The sequence below is a fragment of the Labrus bergylta genome, chromosome 11, assembly GCF_963930695.1.
Source record: "Labrus bergylta chromosome 11, fLabBer1.1, whole genome shotgun sequence".
In the NCBI taxonomy this organism is placed as follows: Eukaryota; Metazoa; Chordata; class Actinopteri; order Labriformes; family Labridae; genus Labrus; species Labrus bergylta.
The window spans coordinates 5,915,587-5,935,561 of record NC_089205.1 but is presented as its reverse complement, the minus strand read 5'-3'; the positions used below and the strand labels follow the sequence as shown (position 1 = coordinate 5,935,561).

Sequence of the window (19,975 nt, the reverse complement as noted above, 5' to 3'; positions counted from 1 at the left end):
TAATTCTGTCATGCTGTCGAGCATGTGTCCTGCACAGTTGGGAGTGATTGCTGCCTCCGTGTGAGCTGCTGGTTGAAATACAGTTTAAATGTTTGGATTGGTCTGTATCAGTTTACAACAGTTTTCAAGTGACAACTTTTAACCACACTGACACAGCTGAGAGCGTCTTTTAATCAACTTTGACAGAACAGGAAAGCTACAGTATTGTTTGTCTATAGAAGCAAACATCGATTGATTTCAGGAGGTCCATTCATTTGACGTTCTTGGGGAACGATTTTGCCGTAACACAATCATTTCTTATCAACAAATATCCTGATTTTACATATATGTGTCATAGAAACAAATAATGAGCTGATTATTCTCTTTTCTAAAATGGTAAATAAACAACTTTACTATGACATACTAATATCCTGCAAACAAAATCACTTCTCTCGCCATGATTCCCTTTCATAAAATATACCAAGGGGCTGGCAGGGAAAAGTGAAAGATTCGACTGTTTGTGTCCACACATGCAGCTCACTTCGATAAGTTCCAGAAGTTTTCAGGAGTTTTTTTTGCATTTGTAAAAGCACCATTTAAAAAAACATCCTAAAGTAAGATTCATGTTCAGAAGTATGTTATAAGTACAGTTCCAAATGTTGTGATGATGATAACCTGTTTATTTTGAAGCATGCTGGAGGACTATTTCCTGATGCTGATAGCCTCGTTTGTCTTTATTATAGGGATGCTGCTGGTGACTGCCGACACCCTGGGCCACGATTTTCACGTCTTCCAGATTCTCACCCATCCATGGGCGTCCTCACAGAGCGCCGTTCATCATCTTTACACCCTGCACCGCGGGGAAACTGAAGCCAAGGTCTGTGAGACGTTAAACACACACATATTACAATTCATTTAAGTAGCTTTAACAAGGTGATGAACATTTACTGTGGAAAGTCTTAGAATTGATTTTAGCTTCCAAATAAGTTGCTGTTTTAATTTGTTTATTTGATGTTGTCGGATCAGTCGCTGCATCCCATCAGACATCAGATATTTTAGTTATATTTTATACCGGTGAAGCTGCTCTCGCCACATTAAACACAAGACTCTCTACCAGAAATACAGAAAGAGTAATGATTCAAGCTGAAATCAAAGGGGCTAAAGGTCAAAGACAGACAGAAGGACGATGATGATGCAACTTAATGATGTTTTTTTAGCACCCAGAAATAGTCCAGGTCCTGTTCTTCTCGGGTTCTTAGTGCAGGTCAGCAACAACAACCTGTTCAGAAGGAGATTCTGTTCATAGTTTTGTTTTTTTATTTCAATCTGATGTTAAAAGCACTGCCCCTTTCACATATTCTCTTTCTGAGAATCTCTAGGGCTGAAGTTTAAGAGCTCTGTAACGTGCTGTTGTAATGTTTGATGAAGAGTGTTTTTGCAACTTTTACTTTGTGAGTGTTCTGTTTTTGTCTGGAAGAATTGGATATATTGTTGTTGTTTTTTTAATTAACAAACTAAAACAACGATTTAACAGTAAAAAAAAATCAGTATTCATAATAATAACTTTTGTTTTTCAGTAGAATATAACATATTCATCTTGATTACGGTAGTTCAATTTCAATTCAATAAAAGTGTCATGAATGTGTAAATATATTGCCAAAGCATAAAATAATAATTATTTAATAATTAGGCTGACATTGTTTAGTTTATTTGTTTATTTGAATCAGGGATAGTGTACAAAAAAATAAACTTTAGTGAGAGAAGATGCTTTGTACCAGATTTAACTAATTAGCTCATTTCCATCTGTTGACCCTGGGTACATGATGGCAACATTGTGGTCAGTGTTAGAAAAATACCTAAAATCTGCTAAAATGAGCAGGAAAAGCACTTTTTTGCGACTGCAGAAATACGAAATTGCAAATATGAATTAGTTAATACAAAGTTAATGCAGTCAGACTTACAGGTAAAGATAATTAATGTGCAGAGATGTGCAGAGATTTTGCAGTGCAAGTCCTTACACAACAAAACTACTTCTGGGCTTGTTCGGTTCAGGATTATTGATGGGGAAAACACACAATCACACACTCTCACACACACACACTCTCACAGTTAATGTATGACCAAACGGCAGGTCCGCTGACCGGCTGCACACTGAGCCTGCTTTGATCCGACCTGTTGTAAACACTGAGAGCCGGCCTCAGCCGAGTGCTTGGGCCAGAGGTTATCACCACAAACTCACACACACAGACGCACAGCCAAGAGTGATAAAGTCTTCAGTTAGGAGGGTGGAGAGACGCCTTATCTGTCTCCAGCGGCCAAACATGCGACTGGCTGTCAGTGACCCGAGGCCAGGTAAACAGACCTGCAGCTGATAACAGCTGTGAGTGACTGAAGGAGAGCGGAGTGTGGAGAGAGCGGAGTTACAGGGCAAACTGGCAGAAAATGACTACTGGTTAGGATCAAAAGATGCAGGATTCATCAGGCCGCGAATAATGCAAAGACAACAATCTTATATTCATTTTCATACCACACAGTACTCATGTCTTAATGTTGAACTAAAGATAGTTTAATGTAAGAGAGTTTAACTTAAACTAAAGAGGCCACAAATCCATATCTGGTGGAATAACCCTGATTATTGAATTACAGCTGTCATGCGTCCTTGAATGCATCTCCACCCGTCTTTCACATTGCTGTCAGGTGACGTTATTGCCAGTCTTGGTGCAAAGAATTCAAGCAGAAACTACTTTGTTGGACGGCTTGTAACCATGCCTCCATCTTTCTCTTGATCACATTACGTAGAATGAGGTGTGCCTGACTTGAAATTCAACAGACTAAAGATTGGCTTCTATGTATAAAGTGATGCCGATATAAGTAAAACTTCAAAAATATAGTTTTATTACCAGTTATTGCCATTGTTAAACAGTATTTTTGGCAAAAAGTGTCATTAAAGTGAAATATTGGTGATTGCATTAAGAAACCTCAACTGATTTCACTTTAAAACATTTTAATCCTCTACTAACTGTTTACACCTCTAGTTCTTTGTATGCTAATTAGATTCAAAGTTGCAGGGGAATAAATAAAAAAAAAAGGATAAGTTTAGACACTGAAATCTGAATATCTGTAGCAGAAACACTGAGTGTCATGGTGTTGTCCACGACATCACAGTTTTTTATGATACACTGTGTAGTTGAGTATCCACTAGAAGCTCTCTGGAGTTTCTATTTGAGGCTTTTCATTGCCAGCATGATGCATCCCATCCGATATTGATATCATAATCTGGATATAGGGAGATACAAACTGCAGTGTACCTTGTTTGGTTTTCTTCCTTCATTATGAAAGCTTATAATTGTCCTCTCTCTTCTATCTTATCCCTCCGTCCATCTTTGTCACATTCTGGTCATTCCTTCAGGGTTCCTCTCAGGTGAACTGAGCTGCCAAATCTCTCAGTTTCACCGATTTAAAAAAAAAAAAGGAAAATTCTAAGCATTTAACATGTCTCTTGGCATGTGACTGCAACAGATGTCATCACATTCTCCACATACAAGGCTTTTTCAACCTCCACCCAGGGACTGAATACATTCCTCCTTTTTTAAGATAACATTTGACCACTGTTTGATACCTGCATGGTTGTCACAGTACGACAGCAGAAAGTCTTCAGGTAATCCCCTACCTGATATAAAGATTTGACAGTGCAGTCTGTGCAGCCATTTACAGTTGGAGCTCTGACAGGTCTATTATGACCAATTACGACACGCACACAAAGTCGCTCTTTCTCATCTCTGAGTCGTCCCTAATCAGGCCGAGCAGAGGTCAGACCTCCTCTTTCACTCATCTTTGTGAAGTAAAGTAACCGTCTGGTATGCAGAGGATGCCCCATTAACTGTCATTGCTGGGGACAATTACTGAGTCTGAGCTGGCAGGAGATTAGAGAGGCCTGCAGGTACAGAGCTGTCTTTCTGATTGGCTCTCTGACAAAAAAGTTGGACATTCCTTATCTAATTTTTCTCCTGGACCTTTTTTCTTTAATTTTCCAGCATCTATTTCTAAATTATCATCATATGATAGAGGCTGTTTCAGCACACCTCACTGTCTTCTCTGTGTATTTTCCCTTGCGCCCTCGCTGTCTGGTTTCCTGCATGTCTAACATGCTCAGGGAGATGCTATCTGCTCAAGTGTCTGCTCCCTGAGAGTCTGTCACTGTTTGAGCAGGAGGACTAACAAAGGAATCCGTCAACTCCTTTTGTTTTTTAAGCGAGTCATTTATTTCACCAGCAAACAAGCTTGTGTCACGTTGTCACCTTTACAGATGGTCTTATCCCCTCATCCTGGTTAACTTTTATAAAGCACCTCAGATCATTTTGTTTATCTGTGTTATCACTTCGGTAAAGTCACGTTAGTGTTCTTCCAGACTTCAGTTTGAAGCCGTTTATTTCCACCGTGCATATCTATCTGTGCTGATTGGTTAATATAGGTGGTGCGTAGAGAAGTTGGACTAAGCTGCTGAAACCAAATCTGGAGTAAAATACCTGGGAGTTATTTAATGTACTATGTCTAAATAGTTGTGCAGAGATGGTTACAACCGGTTATATACCGCCAGATGAAATGTGTCATATATCTAACCAGTATTCATAATGCACATAAATCATTATAGTGTCACAGCTTTCTAATTGGTTGATATATGATTGGATATTTTGTGGTATAAAAACACATCTGATAAGTTGTTAGCTATGGTTATACAACAGTTAATATCACTTAACCTCTTCCTATCCAAAAAGAATATCTTAACGGGTTAAACAATAGAAAAGGAAAATATAATTTTCAACCATAAGATTATATTTTAATGTTTACTGGTCATGTCATCGAAGAAGTGTTTAGACCAAGCGGCATGAAAAAGGGGAAAACACTGCTATATCTATTTTTTTTTTTTTTAAATTGAACTGAGTCCACTATTTTAATAATGCCTGTTTTGATTTTATTAAGGCTTAGAGCTTTGCTTAAATTTGCATAAAATAGTCTGACAGGTGTGCTCGTTGTTTGAAGGGAATGCTCAAGGCCAGCTCCACCACCGCCTCAGCTCCACCTCTTTGCGTGTTGCTATAGTTATTGAAATTAGGTTGAAATAAAATTTCCATTATGGCTACTTCCATCGTTCGGCTTCAAATTGGCTCTTCAGAAACCCATGGGAGATGTCACTGAGACTATGTTCATGTTTTATATAGACTGTAAACATGTGTGAGTTCTGATCCGATGTCCCTCAAGATTTTTATTATTGTGTTTTAGGCTGTTGATCACAAGGAAAGCTGAGAATTTGTAACAAACTTTCATATTCTCTAGGTAATATGAAAGTAGGTAGGTTTTGTTAAAAAAAGACTCTGACTCTGTCCTGTCTCTGTCCAGGTCCAGGATATGTGTTTCAGCCAGGACAGTCGCTGGGTAGCCATCAGCACCCTCCGAGGCACCACCCACGTATTCCCCGTCAACCCCTACGGAGGTGCACCCTGCGCCCGCACACACATGTCCCCCCGAGTGGTCAACCGGATGTCTCGCTTCCAAAAGAGTGCCGGTCTGGAGGAGATTGAGCAGGAGCTGAACAGGGCAGCCGCATTAGGAGGAGGAGCAGGAGGAGTCATAGGAGGAGGTGGATGCATCCTTGGTGGAGCAGGAGGGATCGGGGGCCGCTGTAGCCCCATACCTGGCCTGTCCAGCAGCCCCTCAGGGTCTCCACTGCACGGTGAGGAGCAGGCGTACTTCATAGTTTCTTTTTGCATTGTGTTGGATTTGAATTCACCCTTTAACACTAGAAGCACACAGCAACACAAAAAATCAACTGATTGAGGCGGCGGTAGACCAGCAACTCCACCGAGAAGATAAATCACTGTTCTATTAATGGAGTCTGGTGTCTCTAAAGAAAATGATCCAACAGCTGTCTCTGGTTTAAAATGAACATCTTACAGTTTAACAAAAAAGCTCTACATTTGCAGGGATCCTCAGACTCTTAATTAATAAGCTTGGCCTGTCAGTGATAAAAACAAGAACTTTTAAAGGATTTAATTTAACATATATTTTTGCCCTGAAATGTTACATTGCAGCCAATACGCCCTGTTTCATGGCTTCTTGCTGAAGCAACCCACCAGATCCATCTAAACTTGGTCTTTATGTCTGATGCCTTAAATTTTAGTATTATAGATGCAAAATACATAGATCCTTCTTTATCTTTATATCAAAGCCACATGTAGTTGGATTTATTCACAGAATCAAAACACGAGTAGAAAAGAACATACTTGTGTGCAGGAAGAGTATGAAGCAGCTTTGCTACGTGCATAACAATCGCACCGGTCGCTCACTGGTTGCTTGCTTTAAAAGTCTTAAGCCCCTCCCACTCGCCCGTGGTGAATTTTCTTGGCTTTTACCTTCTGCAGTCACACATCAGCTCAGTCTGACTTCACACCGAAATTTTGCTGGCAGGAGAAATGATGAGAAATGATGGTTAAAGTCCGGGTGAAAATTCTGCCATTTTGGTTCACCTGTGCAGCTCAGCCACAAAATTAAGACATTTACAGGACTTTGGTACGTGTGTGAAAGTATCTAAATATAGACATTCATTTGCAGCATCATGGTGTTATGTGTCTGACCGCCAGATGATTGTAAGTCTAATAATAGATCAGCCTTTCACTCTGGTTTGGTCTCTTGAAGAAGAAACAGGTCATTGCTTAAATATGTTAATTTTCTGTCAAGTGTTCTTTATAACTTGTTGTTAAAAAAATGGCCACTTGATAAAAGTTGATGAAACAGGGACAATACTATAAATGCATGAAGAACACCAAAACAATAAGCTACAGAAAGTACAAGTTGAAGTACCACAAAATAACAGTAGACAGAGTGCTACAGTTGAGTTCATGTATTTGTTCATGTATTTGTTTGTGTGTTTCCAGCTACTGGCTGTCTCAGTAGCTATGTTCCAGGTACTCAGATCTGTCTGCCACAACCTTGTCTCCCTTGTTGGTCAAACAGCACCCTGTCTGTGTGTCCCCACTTGGCATACAGTAGATACACAGTAGATAAAAAAACACACACTCTTGTGTCAGCTGCACTGCGTGACCCCGGAGGTGTGACTCAGTGTAAAATATCACAGTTCTTATTAGTCATTGATTTTCCAGGAACACCGCTGCGTTTTAACAGGTTCACTGCAGCCAGAGGGAGGTCAATAACTTGGTAAACACTACAGAGAACCAAATGATGTGGAACTGGCAACTGGGCTGTTTTACATAATTTAGCAGAATGTATTTTATGAGCTGTGTTGCATGTGTTGGGTTCAGGCTTACATGAATGGAGACCTGATCTTTAACCGTTCAACGGACTGGAACAATTCTGTGTATTAGCAGCATTTAAAAAATGGAATTCTTATTTTAACCATGGCCCTATCATAATGAATGTGGAGGTCTAAATGACTTAAAGGTGCTAAAAGTAGTGTAGGAGATTTATTTAGCTTGCAGCAGCAATGGACTGTTACAGCTGAAATTTCAAATTTCATGAAAAAATATACCAAATCAGAAAACTTCCACTTAAATTGCTTGATTTAAAAATAAAAAATAAAAATAAAAAGCTAATTTATTAATTGCATAGCACAAGAGATGCAGGTTTATCCTAGTACTTATGGTATATTTGATTTGAATTGTTTTCAGACTTTATTGTATTTAAAAAGAAGACAAAATCAAACAGCACAAACAGGTTGAGGCAGCGGTAGACCAGCATCTCTTGTGTACTTGTGAGAAGTAAAAATTACAGTTTCGGTCAATGGAGTCTGGTGTCTCTGAAGGGGGCGGCGTAACAAGTGGTTTTGTCCTTAACTAAAAGGTCTGACTCTTTGGAGATTATTTCAGTAATTTTGTCAAACACATTGTGATAACAGCATGAGCCAGTCAGTGCTAGAAAGAAGCAGTATGTCTACATATGCTGACTGAAGAAATCTACTGGAGCAACTTTTTGCATGAATTCATCATTTAAAACTCAAAGTAAGTGAAAATGCTTCCCAGGTTCACAAATATTAAAAAATCCTTGTAATTACATAAAAACTTATAGGTAGAAAATCTTATCCATCTCACTCTTGCCCCTTTGACAAGTGCTTTTTCACATCCAACACTTTCTCTGTAAGCTGCTCTCAGGCTCTATTCTTCATGTGTCAGAGAAGGTGACAGAAGATGCTGGGACCAAGAGGTCAGGGTCAAGTCTTATTGTTATCTGCCTGCCTCAAATCATTTGCACTACCCCTCTGGCCACGTGCACACACATTCACACACGCTTTTGTAAGAAGGCGCCCTTGCTTCCTCTCTCCTTCCTGTCTTCCTCGTCTAGACCCAGACCCTTCTGTAAACCCCCACACCAAAAAAAAAAGAAGAAAAACACACACACATTCCTCCGCTCTGTGAAAAATAGGCCATCAAACATTAAAAGCATGTCTGACTTCGGAGAGTCACCGCTCGGCCGGCGATGAGAGACGCAGAGCGACAGAAAAAACATCAAAGAGAGGGAGGAGGTGAAAGTGAGCGAGCAAAGTAATGAGGTGCAATAGAGAAAAACGAAGGAGAGATAGAACATGAGGAGTAAAGGAGGGGCAGCGACAGGCCGAGGGAGAGAAAGATAAGTTGGTAGTAGCAGCGCTGAAAGCCGGGGTCTTGGGGAGCGAGGTCGTAAATCACACTTTAGTTTCAAAGGAGAGCATTAGAGCCACCTGTCAACAATTAGTCCTCGCAGTGATACCTTATTGACCGTGTGTGTACATATGAAGAAGATAAACTGTCATTGTTTTGTGGTGAAGTACAAAAAAAAAGGAGCAGGTCAGGATCGAAGATTAAAGTCTTGTTAAAGTGAAGAGTTTTCCCTCTAGTCCGGGAGAAAATGGAAGGTTTTCATAACTCTTGATATTTTACAGTGGATGATAAAGTCCACAGGAAATTGAAGTCAGCTTTCACACGGCTGTTATCAAGGTGTTAATCCAAACCATGCTCACTCCAGCTCACTGTCTGATTAAAAAAAAAAAAAACACACACACAAAGCCCCTCACTGTGTGAACTCTGAGTCACTGTGTGTACTGTGTGCAAAGATCACATTCATAAAGTGTTTAGCTTAAGTCAACAATAGTTCCAATTACATTCTCTTTTTTGAAAGGAAGTTACCAAAAAACTGAAAGTACAAACAAATAGAATCTTTTCTGAAAGAATATCAGTAGTCCCTAATCTCTGTAAAGGTAAACCAGCTTTTATAGTGGTTCCTTTTTTTATTTTTGCTTTGTTACGCCTCCAACAACTGAAAAGTAATCAATCAATAAACCCAAAGATGACCCCAATGTGCACACCTGCATATAACAAACATCTGTCTGTTGATTTGACCCAGTAGATAAAGATTTGAGGTGTTTTTCAACAGGAACAAGTATTCAGCATATGAAACAAATACAACTTCAATAAGCATGAGATCATTGGTCATTTACCGGTAGATGTCAGATGAGCCTTTAAAATGCTTACAAACAATAGAAACGCATATGACTGTTCAAAACAGGAACTCAAATACTTTGGTGTTCTTCCAATTAACCCTTTAATTCATGCTGCTGACTCTTTTCCTGTAAGCTTGTTTGGAAAAACAGGAAGACTGGAAATCTTAATTAGGGATAAACAGTTCCATTAGCAGTTATCATAAACGAGCTAGTTGTGCAGGAATAGTCATTAGATTGGACTTTCTAGATTTGTTCCATTTGCATTAAAGTCACTACTGGTTGTTCTCCAGATTGAGCACTATAATAAAAGTGATGTGTGGATTTTAAGTTTCACTAGCAGTTGAGAATAATGTCTGTGATCATTAGATTGACAGAAAAAAACAAAACGTTTGCACGTGAAGACAAGATGATTGTCACTCTGTAAAGAAAGCTGCATTTACATTGTCAAATGTACCCAAAACGTGTGCATCACAGTAGGTCATTAACAGTTCAGCAGTGAGATCTCTGTGGGTAAAGGTCACGCAGGTCTCTGTGTGTCTGTTATTTGGAAGATAAATTGTCTCCGAGGCATCCTGCCACATGTAAATTTAGAACCCCCCCCCCACCCCCCTCTCCACCACAGCCGCTGATAAGAAGTCCATAATTTGTGTCATTTTCCCCGGACACAAACACGTTTAGTCACATTTGCTTTTGTGTCCGCCTTCCGCCTGTTTTTGCACGCTGGGTGTGAATTTTGGGTTCAGCGAGGGAGGTTTTTTTTCTTAGGCTGGCAGAAGGCTGCAAGGGTGAGGCAAGCCGGGGCCGGGCCACCTAGCCACAACAGCTGCTCTGTGATTGTCGCCAGCCAGGACAGCGTTGATTTTTGGGAAGGAACTGTAGAAAAGTACACATCCTCCTCAAAGCTGCCTGCCCAGGCCGCCAGCAGGACTAAAAATAGAGGCTGCAATTGGCCGTCTTCTTGTCACTGTTAAAATCTGGGAATGGCTATTTAGAGTCGTGTATACAGTACATTTTCTCCTCTTCCCCCTCCTTTCTTTCCCAAAGTCTTTCCTCTGTGTGATCAATGTATTGTCATTTGAGGTGATGACCCATACCGTGCCCATCCCACGCTGTACAGTGCGGTTTGTCTGCGGCCCAGCGCATACAAGGCTTGATTAGTAAGTAGAGTTTTTTCTGCACAGGGCAGAGGTTATTGAGGCTATACCAGGCACATGGCAGCCGCTGGAGAGTTTTATTACTCAGATGGTTTTCAGATCCAGCCGCAGTACTGTGTAATACAGCAGCGTGCAGTGCAAACAGGTTTTCAGCGCTCCAAAAACAACTTGATTCATTTCATCTGTGTTCATATTTCTTTGTGAAGGCCTGTACTTTGCCCTGCAGTGTGGTAAAGGGAGATCAGACTTATATCTACTTATCTGGGTCAGTAAGTGCTCAGGATGTTTCAGAAATATATTCAATAGGATTGTTTTTAATTGATAGAATTATGGAGATATCATTTGATAGTGTGGGGAACAGTTTGAGGAAAGGAAGGGAAGTATTTGCTTAAGTCTTCACATTTTAACTCTTGAATTATTTTTTCCAAAGTAAAATAATGAAAACTGATTATTCACAATGAAGGAGGTTCAATTGAAAAACAAACAAACATGGTCTCTTAGGGGCTCTAACAGACAGCTCATCTAGATGTCGCTATTAGCATATTTGCTGCTAGCATTAGCTTCGTTTGTATCGAGTCGCTCAGATTGTTTTAAGTTGAGGATTCCTTCAGTCTTCACAGTCACAGAGGATTATTTTGGAGCTTTTTAATGCCTTAGTTTGATAGTAAAGTGGATAGAGTAGGACATTTGGGAGAGCGAGAGAGGGGTATGACATGCAGGAAAGGATTCACAGGTCGGATTTGAACCCAGGCTACCTGCTTCGAGGACTGTAATCTCCGTACATGGGTCGTAACCCAACTGCTAGGCCATCTACGCCCCAGTCACAAAGTTTTTAATGGGAGTTGAAATATCCCAAGAAGTCTACTAACTTTTAAAAAAAACGGATATAGTGACTGAAACAAGACAAAATATTCAATTCAATGTTTGTCCAATTCTCTTAGGTGACAACAGGGTGTACAGTAAAAGGGCTTCCTGATCTCCTGAGGTTTGAGATCAAGCATGAAAAGTTAGTTTCACACTAGCTTCTGTACCCTGTGGTAACATGATTTTTCTTCTTCTCTTTTACTGAAAGCATCCTTTTTTATCAGCTCAAATGATCTTTGCAGTTACATACGGGCTTTTTCTCCTTCATGTTTTTCATGTTCAAGGAAAAAAACAATCTGAACATCTAGATGTCAAGGTTGTCAAAATGTTGGATACTTTGAAACTCGTCAACACTTTTTGATACAAAGTGTTTTGAAAACAACACAATCCACATTATAATAATGATCGATAGTTTCAAAAAGGACCAAAGCTTTGTAAAAACTCTTCGGAGATCACCGTCTAAACCTCTCAGATACTTTGACAACTTCCAGTACTGAAATGTTACCAATGTATTTGATCACTTTAGACAGATTTCAGGAGTTCTCCTGCAATTTTTGGTAATGAAAACAAGAAATGAACAAATACTGGTTGTGTAGGTCGTCTATTTTTGTTGATTTTGTTGACAGGGATGGAAATCTTTTGATTTGAACTGGTATCATATTTAACTTTAAAACTATGATCATCCTGTAACGATTACTCCAGCTGTGGATTCTGCTGTTCGACCCAGCAATGTCCAGTTAAAACTTTAATGACTTTTATAGATTTATATTTGATCATGATCCCCTTAGGATTTAGTTGGACAGTTCTTTGGATCACATTTCCTCAGTCAGCATCAGATACTGTCGGTTGTCTTTGTTGTTACACACTCATGTCAGTTATGACTTGAGGTGCGTTTTTTTTAAACGTGCCTAGGTGCCTTTTGTGAGTATACAAACTAACAGAGCGCTGGTCACACACTTCCAAAGCATCAAACGTCAACACGAGGCTATTAGTCAGGGCAACAGATTTGTTTCCTCACTGTGCAGAAGCCCTGGTGGTCCGATCACCGGGCCATCTGGGCCCTGGCGCTGGTTCAGAGAGAAACAGGGGGGAGGCAAAAAAACAAGGTGTGACGGGAAACTGTTAATTCACTTGTTGATAAAGGGACGCTTCCTTTCTGCTATTAGAGGCTGACGGCTTGCTTATTTGGGTTTGGGACTTTTGTTTTATCTCGCCTGCCTCCTCCCCTCCGCGCTCCCCTCCGTCAGTCATCGTCCTGTGGTGAAAAACACCAACGCTCCGCAGAGATCCATGCCAAGGAAACATTACCTCATAACTGCTGGTGTGTGACACGTATGTACACGACCTCAGTGCGACCCTGTTGTTCTCTGTAACATTACTTCAGGTTGAAAGTAACAGAGTCAAACATGAAGAAATCACACAGGTAGTTGATGCTTTACCCAGAGTTGAAAACGTTAGCATGTCTCTTTCAGGAACTTGTACTCAGTATGAAACAGAGAGACGGATGACTTGTCCAGATTTCAGTCATCATGATGAGCTGTCTGCCTTGGATCATTGTCCAGCCTGAGTCTTAGCCAACCAGCTTTTATTAATCCACCACAGACCCACCAAGGTTACCTTGTTTTTTAATTTCAATTCCTTTTTTTTCTTTTGTTAAACTTAAAACCCATCATATTTGCTATTAAGGTTTTCATTTTTTACATTTTGTAAGTTTCAAATGTCCATGTATTACCTCAAACTTTCATAAACCTTAGTCCGAGTTCATTACAGAGATGTGACTGAAGCATACTCTGGTCATGAAGATGATAGTGTGATCCAATCAAAAGCTCCACAAAAACAAGAACACGATGATCCTCGTGATGGGAATAATTTGTTCAAATATGTAACTGGGTTTCATGGCCTTAAAAAAAACCCATCTAAATGCTTCTGACTAATCAGGGAAGTGTCACATGAAAAGATTAGAGCACTTCATAGCATCACTCTAATTATTCAATTATCAACTAAAATGAATGTTTCTTACAACTGTCTTATAACCCAGAGCTTTCCATCTCATATGTTTTATATGAACATATTTAACACAACTGTGATAGAGTCTATAAAGGCAGTTCAACAGAATACAGAACTCGATGGTAACATTTTCAAGTGGTGAGGAGCGTAAACTGAAAAAACAAAACAAAAACAAAAAAACAAGTTGGGAATTAAACTAAATAAAAAAAATAATATGGATTTGCTGATTTCAGGCAATATCAAGCAGATATATCAAAAGAAGTGTGACTGAGAAATAACAAACACAACTAAAAATACTCCCTGGCAAGTTGACATTTAAACAATCATCCCTACTGAACACTGACACATCATAATGTCTCTTTAAAGAAAATAGACAATGTACTTCATATTTATGTTGGCTTCAAATTCATCTCATGACACTGAAAGCTATTCCTTCGATTCCCGTTCCAATAATTAAATCCCACTATCATTCAAAATTAAACTAGATTTTGCAGTATGAATTTATGTTTTTTTTTTTCTCCAAAACATGATGAGGCACGACAGAGTGAAAACAAAAAGCATTTTCAAGTTCCAACCTCAGTCAGATATAAGTCGAGTTTTGCATGTGATAAACTTAATCTCTAATTTATACATCTCAATCTTATTCACACCCACACACAAAACATGAGTGTGCGTACGGCGACAGCCACCCCTGACGTGTTGTTCACACTTTTAATCAGTGACAACAGGCGCGCTTCCTTTCCTCTATCAGTGCTCATTTGTATTGTGCGTGTGTGTCATGGTGGGAAGCTGCAAATAAACAGGAACAGGAACGGAAAACGGGGAAAATCAGGCGATGCTGACAGAACGCATCTCCTGAACAAGATAAATAAAACCTTATCATTAAGTCCATAATTCATATATTCCTTTAAATGTGTAAAAATGTTAAGCGACAAAGTGGTACAAATCCAAATGAATATTTGGGGAATAATCAAAGAGCAGAGATGATCTTTATTTTTCTTTTAAAACATTAAAGTTGTATGTTTAGTTCTGTGTGCTCGCCCTGTGTTTCCCTACCAAAGATGTCCTCCATGTGGCGCTGTTTGGTCAGGATTGTCATCAGCTCGCAGAGGGAGGAGCAGAGCTGCAGGGTCGACTGACACACACACACACACGCACACACACGCACACACATGCAGAGGAAAGGACTTGTGAAGCTTGAGTTGTGCTGTGAGAGTTTTTTTTGCCTCGATACAAATCTAACAACAGGGAGCGAGAGCGCGGAAATTTCTCAATTTTTTTAAATGAATGGTCACTTCCTCCAGCTAAAACAACTCACAGGCCTCCTCTGGAGATTTTTTTTCAGAAGCAGTCTGAAGTCTTTTATACGTAAAGAAGTCACAGCTGTTATTATTTTTCTTTTCTGTTTTATTATTGCTTTTTAAAGTCGGTGGGGGAAGTAGATGTTGGATTTTAACCTTTCCTTTTTCTTCTCATAATTCATCTATTTTGTCCGACACACACACACACACACACACACGAGCCAGCATCACATCTAAATCCTTCTGTTGAAGTATTCATCATTTCACCTTCAAATTACAAGTCAGCAGGAAATAGGAACTAACAAATAGCTCTCTAAAAGGAGCAGATGTTCTTTTAAAAGCCTTTTTTTTTACCCTGAAACTGCCATACAGACAAGAGGATTAGGCTTTGTACATTACTCAGTACATTTGATTTAACAGTAGTGTGCCATCAAAAGGTAAGCTAGTGTTAGCGGCTTGTGTGTGTGTGCAGCAGGCTCCGTCGGCTGTGGTCTGCAGAGGAGCCAGAGCCCGGCTCTCGGCTTGAGTCAATAAACGGAGAGCTCAGCGCAAAACCACACTGCAATCGAACAAGCTGTTTACCCTGAAAATTAGCCTTCCCCTCTACTTTCAGGGCTTTTAAAGCGACCAAAAATACACAGTGCGAGGAATATGTATCTTGGCCGGCGCTCGGGCTCCGCCAGAGACCTCTGTCCTTTTTTCTTCTTCTTTTTTTTTTATTTTTTATATAGGAAACCCTAATAACTCAATCTCCACAACCACTAAACCCTCTTATCACTGGGTGCTCGCCGCTGCACTCATCATTATTTGATTTGCAAAATTGGAAGGTAGAGATAAAGAAATAAAGCTGCCTTGCCATTACACACAGACGGCACTTGTGGCTTCCAGCGTATTTCCTTACCATGTGAAAAGTGCACACTGTGAGGAGCAGAAAGCCGTCTATTGTCACTGAATCAATAGGTTTTACATCACGCCTTCCTTCTGCTGGTCTTCTGTATACAGCTCTCTGTTTTTTTCTCTCAGTTAAGGTCCATTATTTTTTCTGTTTCGGATACGTAAAGCCTTCACAAGTGTTTGTGCATTGGCCTTAAGGCAAGTTTTACAACATGTTCCGTTACAGCAGTACATGCTAAATATAACCCAAATATCGTCCTTATTTTACTGCTCAAATTCTGAACTTTTGCAGGTGTGCAACATATATTTTACCAAGACTTAGACCTTCAATATTGTGTCATGCATCGGAATTAAACATTTGAATTTCTCCTGATAGAAATCTAAAGTAAACTTGTAGTATTTCTGTTACATTCATTAATAATAAGATCAATCAAATGTGCTCTTAGTGGATGCAGTCAACCACATCATCATCATCTTTATCATCTTTATCATCTTTATCGACAGACTCAGGGAAGAAAAGCAAAAAAACTAAGGACACAAGGTAAAAAGACAAACAAACAGACCAGCATCACACATATTATAAAAGACAGCTGCACCAGTATCACCACAAGGATAACTGGTATCGCACAGAACTATGACTGGGATTTGTCAGCGACATAATAAAGGAATTCTGAGAATCCTTCAATCGGCAGATACGTTTGTACATCAAGTTTCTCATTAGAGCCTGAAAAGTGTTAACTCCTGCCTCACAAAAAAGGTCACTTGCACTAGTCCACCAAGGTTTTTTGAAATAGTATTCTCATGGAGCTTTAAGCTTTTGTAAACTTGCATCATTTCAACTTGGAGCTTTATTTGCACATTTCATGCATTACAAACCTTGACGACTCTGGAAACATTTAAAAAAAAAAAACCCTGTTAACCCATGTCACATGTCAGTGTTTTTGACACACCATTCATCTAGATTTATATGCTGTCAGAAACGTGCCGGCTGAATGTGGATCAAAGCGGCCCCTGCAGCCGTTAGCCGCTATTCAAACAGAGCTTCAGTCACAGCATTACTGGGATGTCGATTGATCAACATTAGAGATCAGGGTTGAGTTGAAGAATCAGATCTATAGGTATGAAGACGGTGTTAGGGGGGTTTAGATGTTTGATTACTAATCCACATGAAACAAGACATGTCTGCTGTGATAGAATAATTAGCCAAACACCATCCAGCGGACTGAAGTCTGCATCAGCTGCAGGAAAATCAGCATCGGTCACTGGTATGAGATCATGACCCTGATGAAGGAAATGTTTAAAAGACTTTGGTTTGATGCGATCATTTTCATCCAGTGGCTCGCTCAGACAGAGGAGGATGTTCGGTGACAGCCGGGCCGACATCTCATTATCTCTCTTATTGTTTCCTCTCCTTTCGGACAGCAGGGTTATTAAAGGAGGAGCGTTCAGAGGCAGACAGAGTGACGGATACAGCAGGGGTCCTCTCTGACCGGGGATGTGGGTCCAGGAGGAGCAGGCAGACTCTGATCTGTTTTTAATCACATTGAAAGACCGAGGTCTTAGAGGTCTCCGTTACGTCTTAAAGATATTTAGTAAAGTTAGAAATAACACAATTAAAGGGTCAAACTACTCAAATTAGAATGCAAAACCAATCCGAGTCAGAAAAAGTAGATTTAGATGAAAGCCTCATAGAAGCAGATCCTGTAGTGATGTATTTAGTTACATAGGAATAGACCACATTTAGATGTTCTTTTATTTAGTTTCTTGTTGCAGCTGTCAGAAAAAAGATCATAATTCATGCACAACTACTTCCTTATGTCATTTAGTAATCAGTAATTAAAGCTTGAGTAGCTGCAGAATCGGGCCGTGCAGAATCAGACACTAATGAGTGATACATCAGAAACATGCATGCGTACATGTTAAACATCATACACAGTTGTCTTTTAGAGATAAAGGTTTTGCAAATAATATTCAATTCATGTTTGTGCTGCCCTGATGTGAAAGCAAATGAAGACAGTCATTTGTCTTTTTTTTTAATTTCATCTGTATGTCACTGATAATAGACTAATAGCCAAACTCTGATACTCCACCTTTGCAGCTAATTAACCTTATAAAAAAGTTCCCTTTCTGCTCAAATAATCATTTATGATTGCTATGTATTGGCTTAAAATGAGACTATTTAGTCTTCTTCTTTTTTTAATATATATATTAGCCCGGGTTCATTATAATCTAATAATAATAATAAATTAAACAAACAGTGTTCTCTATAAAGACAGAAAATTAAAAGAAAACGAATGAAATAGAAGCCTAAAACTTTATTTTTATTTTCTAATATTTCATGTAAATATACTTTAAGTTTATAATCCATGATAATACACATGTTTCTTAATGTAGTGCTTTTATTTTTAAAAATTTAAAACTCACAAGTTCCACTTACGTCATGACGTTATGTTCACGTGAGGACAAAACAGTGAAGGACAGTTCAGAGACCACTGATTCATCTTTTCCCTCCCCTCTCCTGCCCCCCTCAAAATTGGTCTGTTCGTGTGCACACCGGGTTTGAGCATTTGTGTACTTTTGTGCACTATTTCCCCTGCACACACACACACACACACACACACACACACACACACACACACACACACACACACACACACACACACACTCTCTTCTTCCCCCCCTCCTCACACCAACCCCGACCCTTTCTTTCTTCCCCAAACATCCAATCATTGGCCATAACCCGTGCCTCTTCACTGAGAGGTACTAGCTCCTTGACCCAAATCAGATGATTGCTACACACACAACACATACATGTACACATTCATTACACACACACACACACACACACACACACACACACACACATATGGTTGGAGTGTGGGTGTCATCTGATCCAGTGGAGCTGTCTGAACCCCCCCTCTTTGCCCCCTCTCTCAGCTCGTCTTGCTTGTGACTCAGTCCCGTCTGATGAAGCCTTGTAAATACTGACATGTTGTAAACTTGTAGATCTGATTTCAGGGGGCTGTTTGTGTGCGTTTGCGAGCGTTCCTTTCACCTGATTGTTTTCTCATGATGATGTTTGCTCGCTCGTAAGAAATGTGCATGTGTGTTTTTGCGTGCAGACATGTTCTGCTTCTGTATCGCTGATCTTTCTTTCCCCTTTTGGCTGCTGCTTTTTTTTCCCCCAGCTGAGCAAACTACTTGTTGCCATATACAGCATGTTACACACTTTCAGATCTTGCTTTCTTTTTTTCTCTTTAGCACTCAAGTTTTATGACGAAATTAGAATAATCATGTCCTGGGATTCTTTTTTTTCTCTCTCTCACTGATGTCAAGCGCATGTTTTTTTAAGCTTCCTGACATGAGAAACATCAATAAAAATACAACAACAAAAAAAAATAAGCATGAAAAAATGTTCCCAAATGCGGCTGTTAATAAAAGCGCCCCGTTAGCTTGTGGTTTGGGAGCGAGGGACTGGGCAGGAAGCCATTTTCACACAGGCCGGCCTGACCTCGACTCCGACTGAAAATAGAAGACGAGACCCGAGATTGAGAAAAGAGAGCAAGGGAAAAAGGAAACTAGGGAGATAGATTCCTCCACTGCAACTTTACCTGAAAGAGAGAGAGAGAGAAAAAGGAAGGAGGAGGAGAAAAAAGTCCTGATGGCTTTTCCACCATGTCTTCCGATTCCTTTGCAAAACAGTAAATCTTGTGAAGTTTATTTTCTTTGCAGCATCTGTGTTTTATAAGGGCTCTTTTAATTTGTTTTTACTCTGTCCAGTGGGGGATCCCCACTCCTTCTTCTCCTTTTTTTTTCTCCCTCCTTTGTGATCAACCCTTTTTAGCCCTCCTCGTCGTCTCTCTTCTCCTCCCCTCTGTTTTTCTTCTCTCTCTCTTTTCTCTTCCTCCCCCTGTGGAAGTGAGTGTTTTAATAATGATACTTTGGGGAATTGGGATGGTAGAACAGCTTTCTCCTCCCTGCCCTCCCTCCACTTCATTCTTCTTCTTCCTCTCCCCGCCTTTAATCCCTCCCTCCTTTCACATGTCTGGGAACCTTGGACTATTAAGGAATGAATGGTAGAAAGAGGATACAGTTTACCAACCTAGGTCAGTTTTTAAGAAACTATTTTAAGTGAAGCTGATATTTATTTATGCTACTTGTAATTATGGAAAAGTTTGAGGTTTTTTTTTTATTACCACAATGGTGTTGCAAAATAAAAATACTTGACAGATGTAGTGATGCAACGTACAGTAAAACAAGAGACATCCAGAAAACTTAAGTTTGTTTTT

At 39.8% G+C, this 19,975-nt stretch overlaps 1 protein-coding gene across 3 annotated transcripts in view; it reads left to right on the top strand.

Moving 5' to 3' along the window:
• Positions 1–19,975, top strand: part of bcas3 (BCAS3 microtubule associated cell migration factor) — a 336,126-nt gene that overhangs the window by 65,773 nt on the left and 250,378 nt on the right. For all 3 annotated transcript variants that reach the window (XM_065960137.1, XM_065960136.1, XM_065960138.1), the window contains exons 14-15: positions 723–856; positions 5,377–5,710. In XM_065960137.1, the coding sequence (XP_065816209.1) occupies positions 723–856; positions 5,377–5,710 (468 nt within the window). The remainder of the gene's footprint in view (positions 1–722; positions 857–5,376; positions 5,711–19,975) is intronic.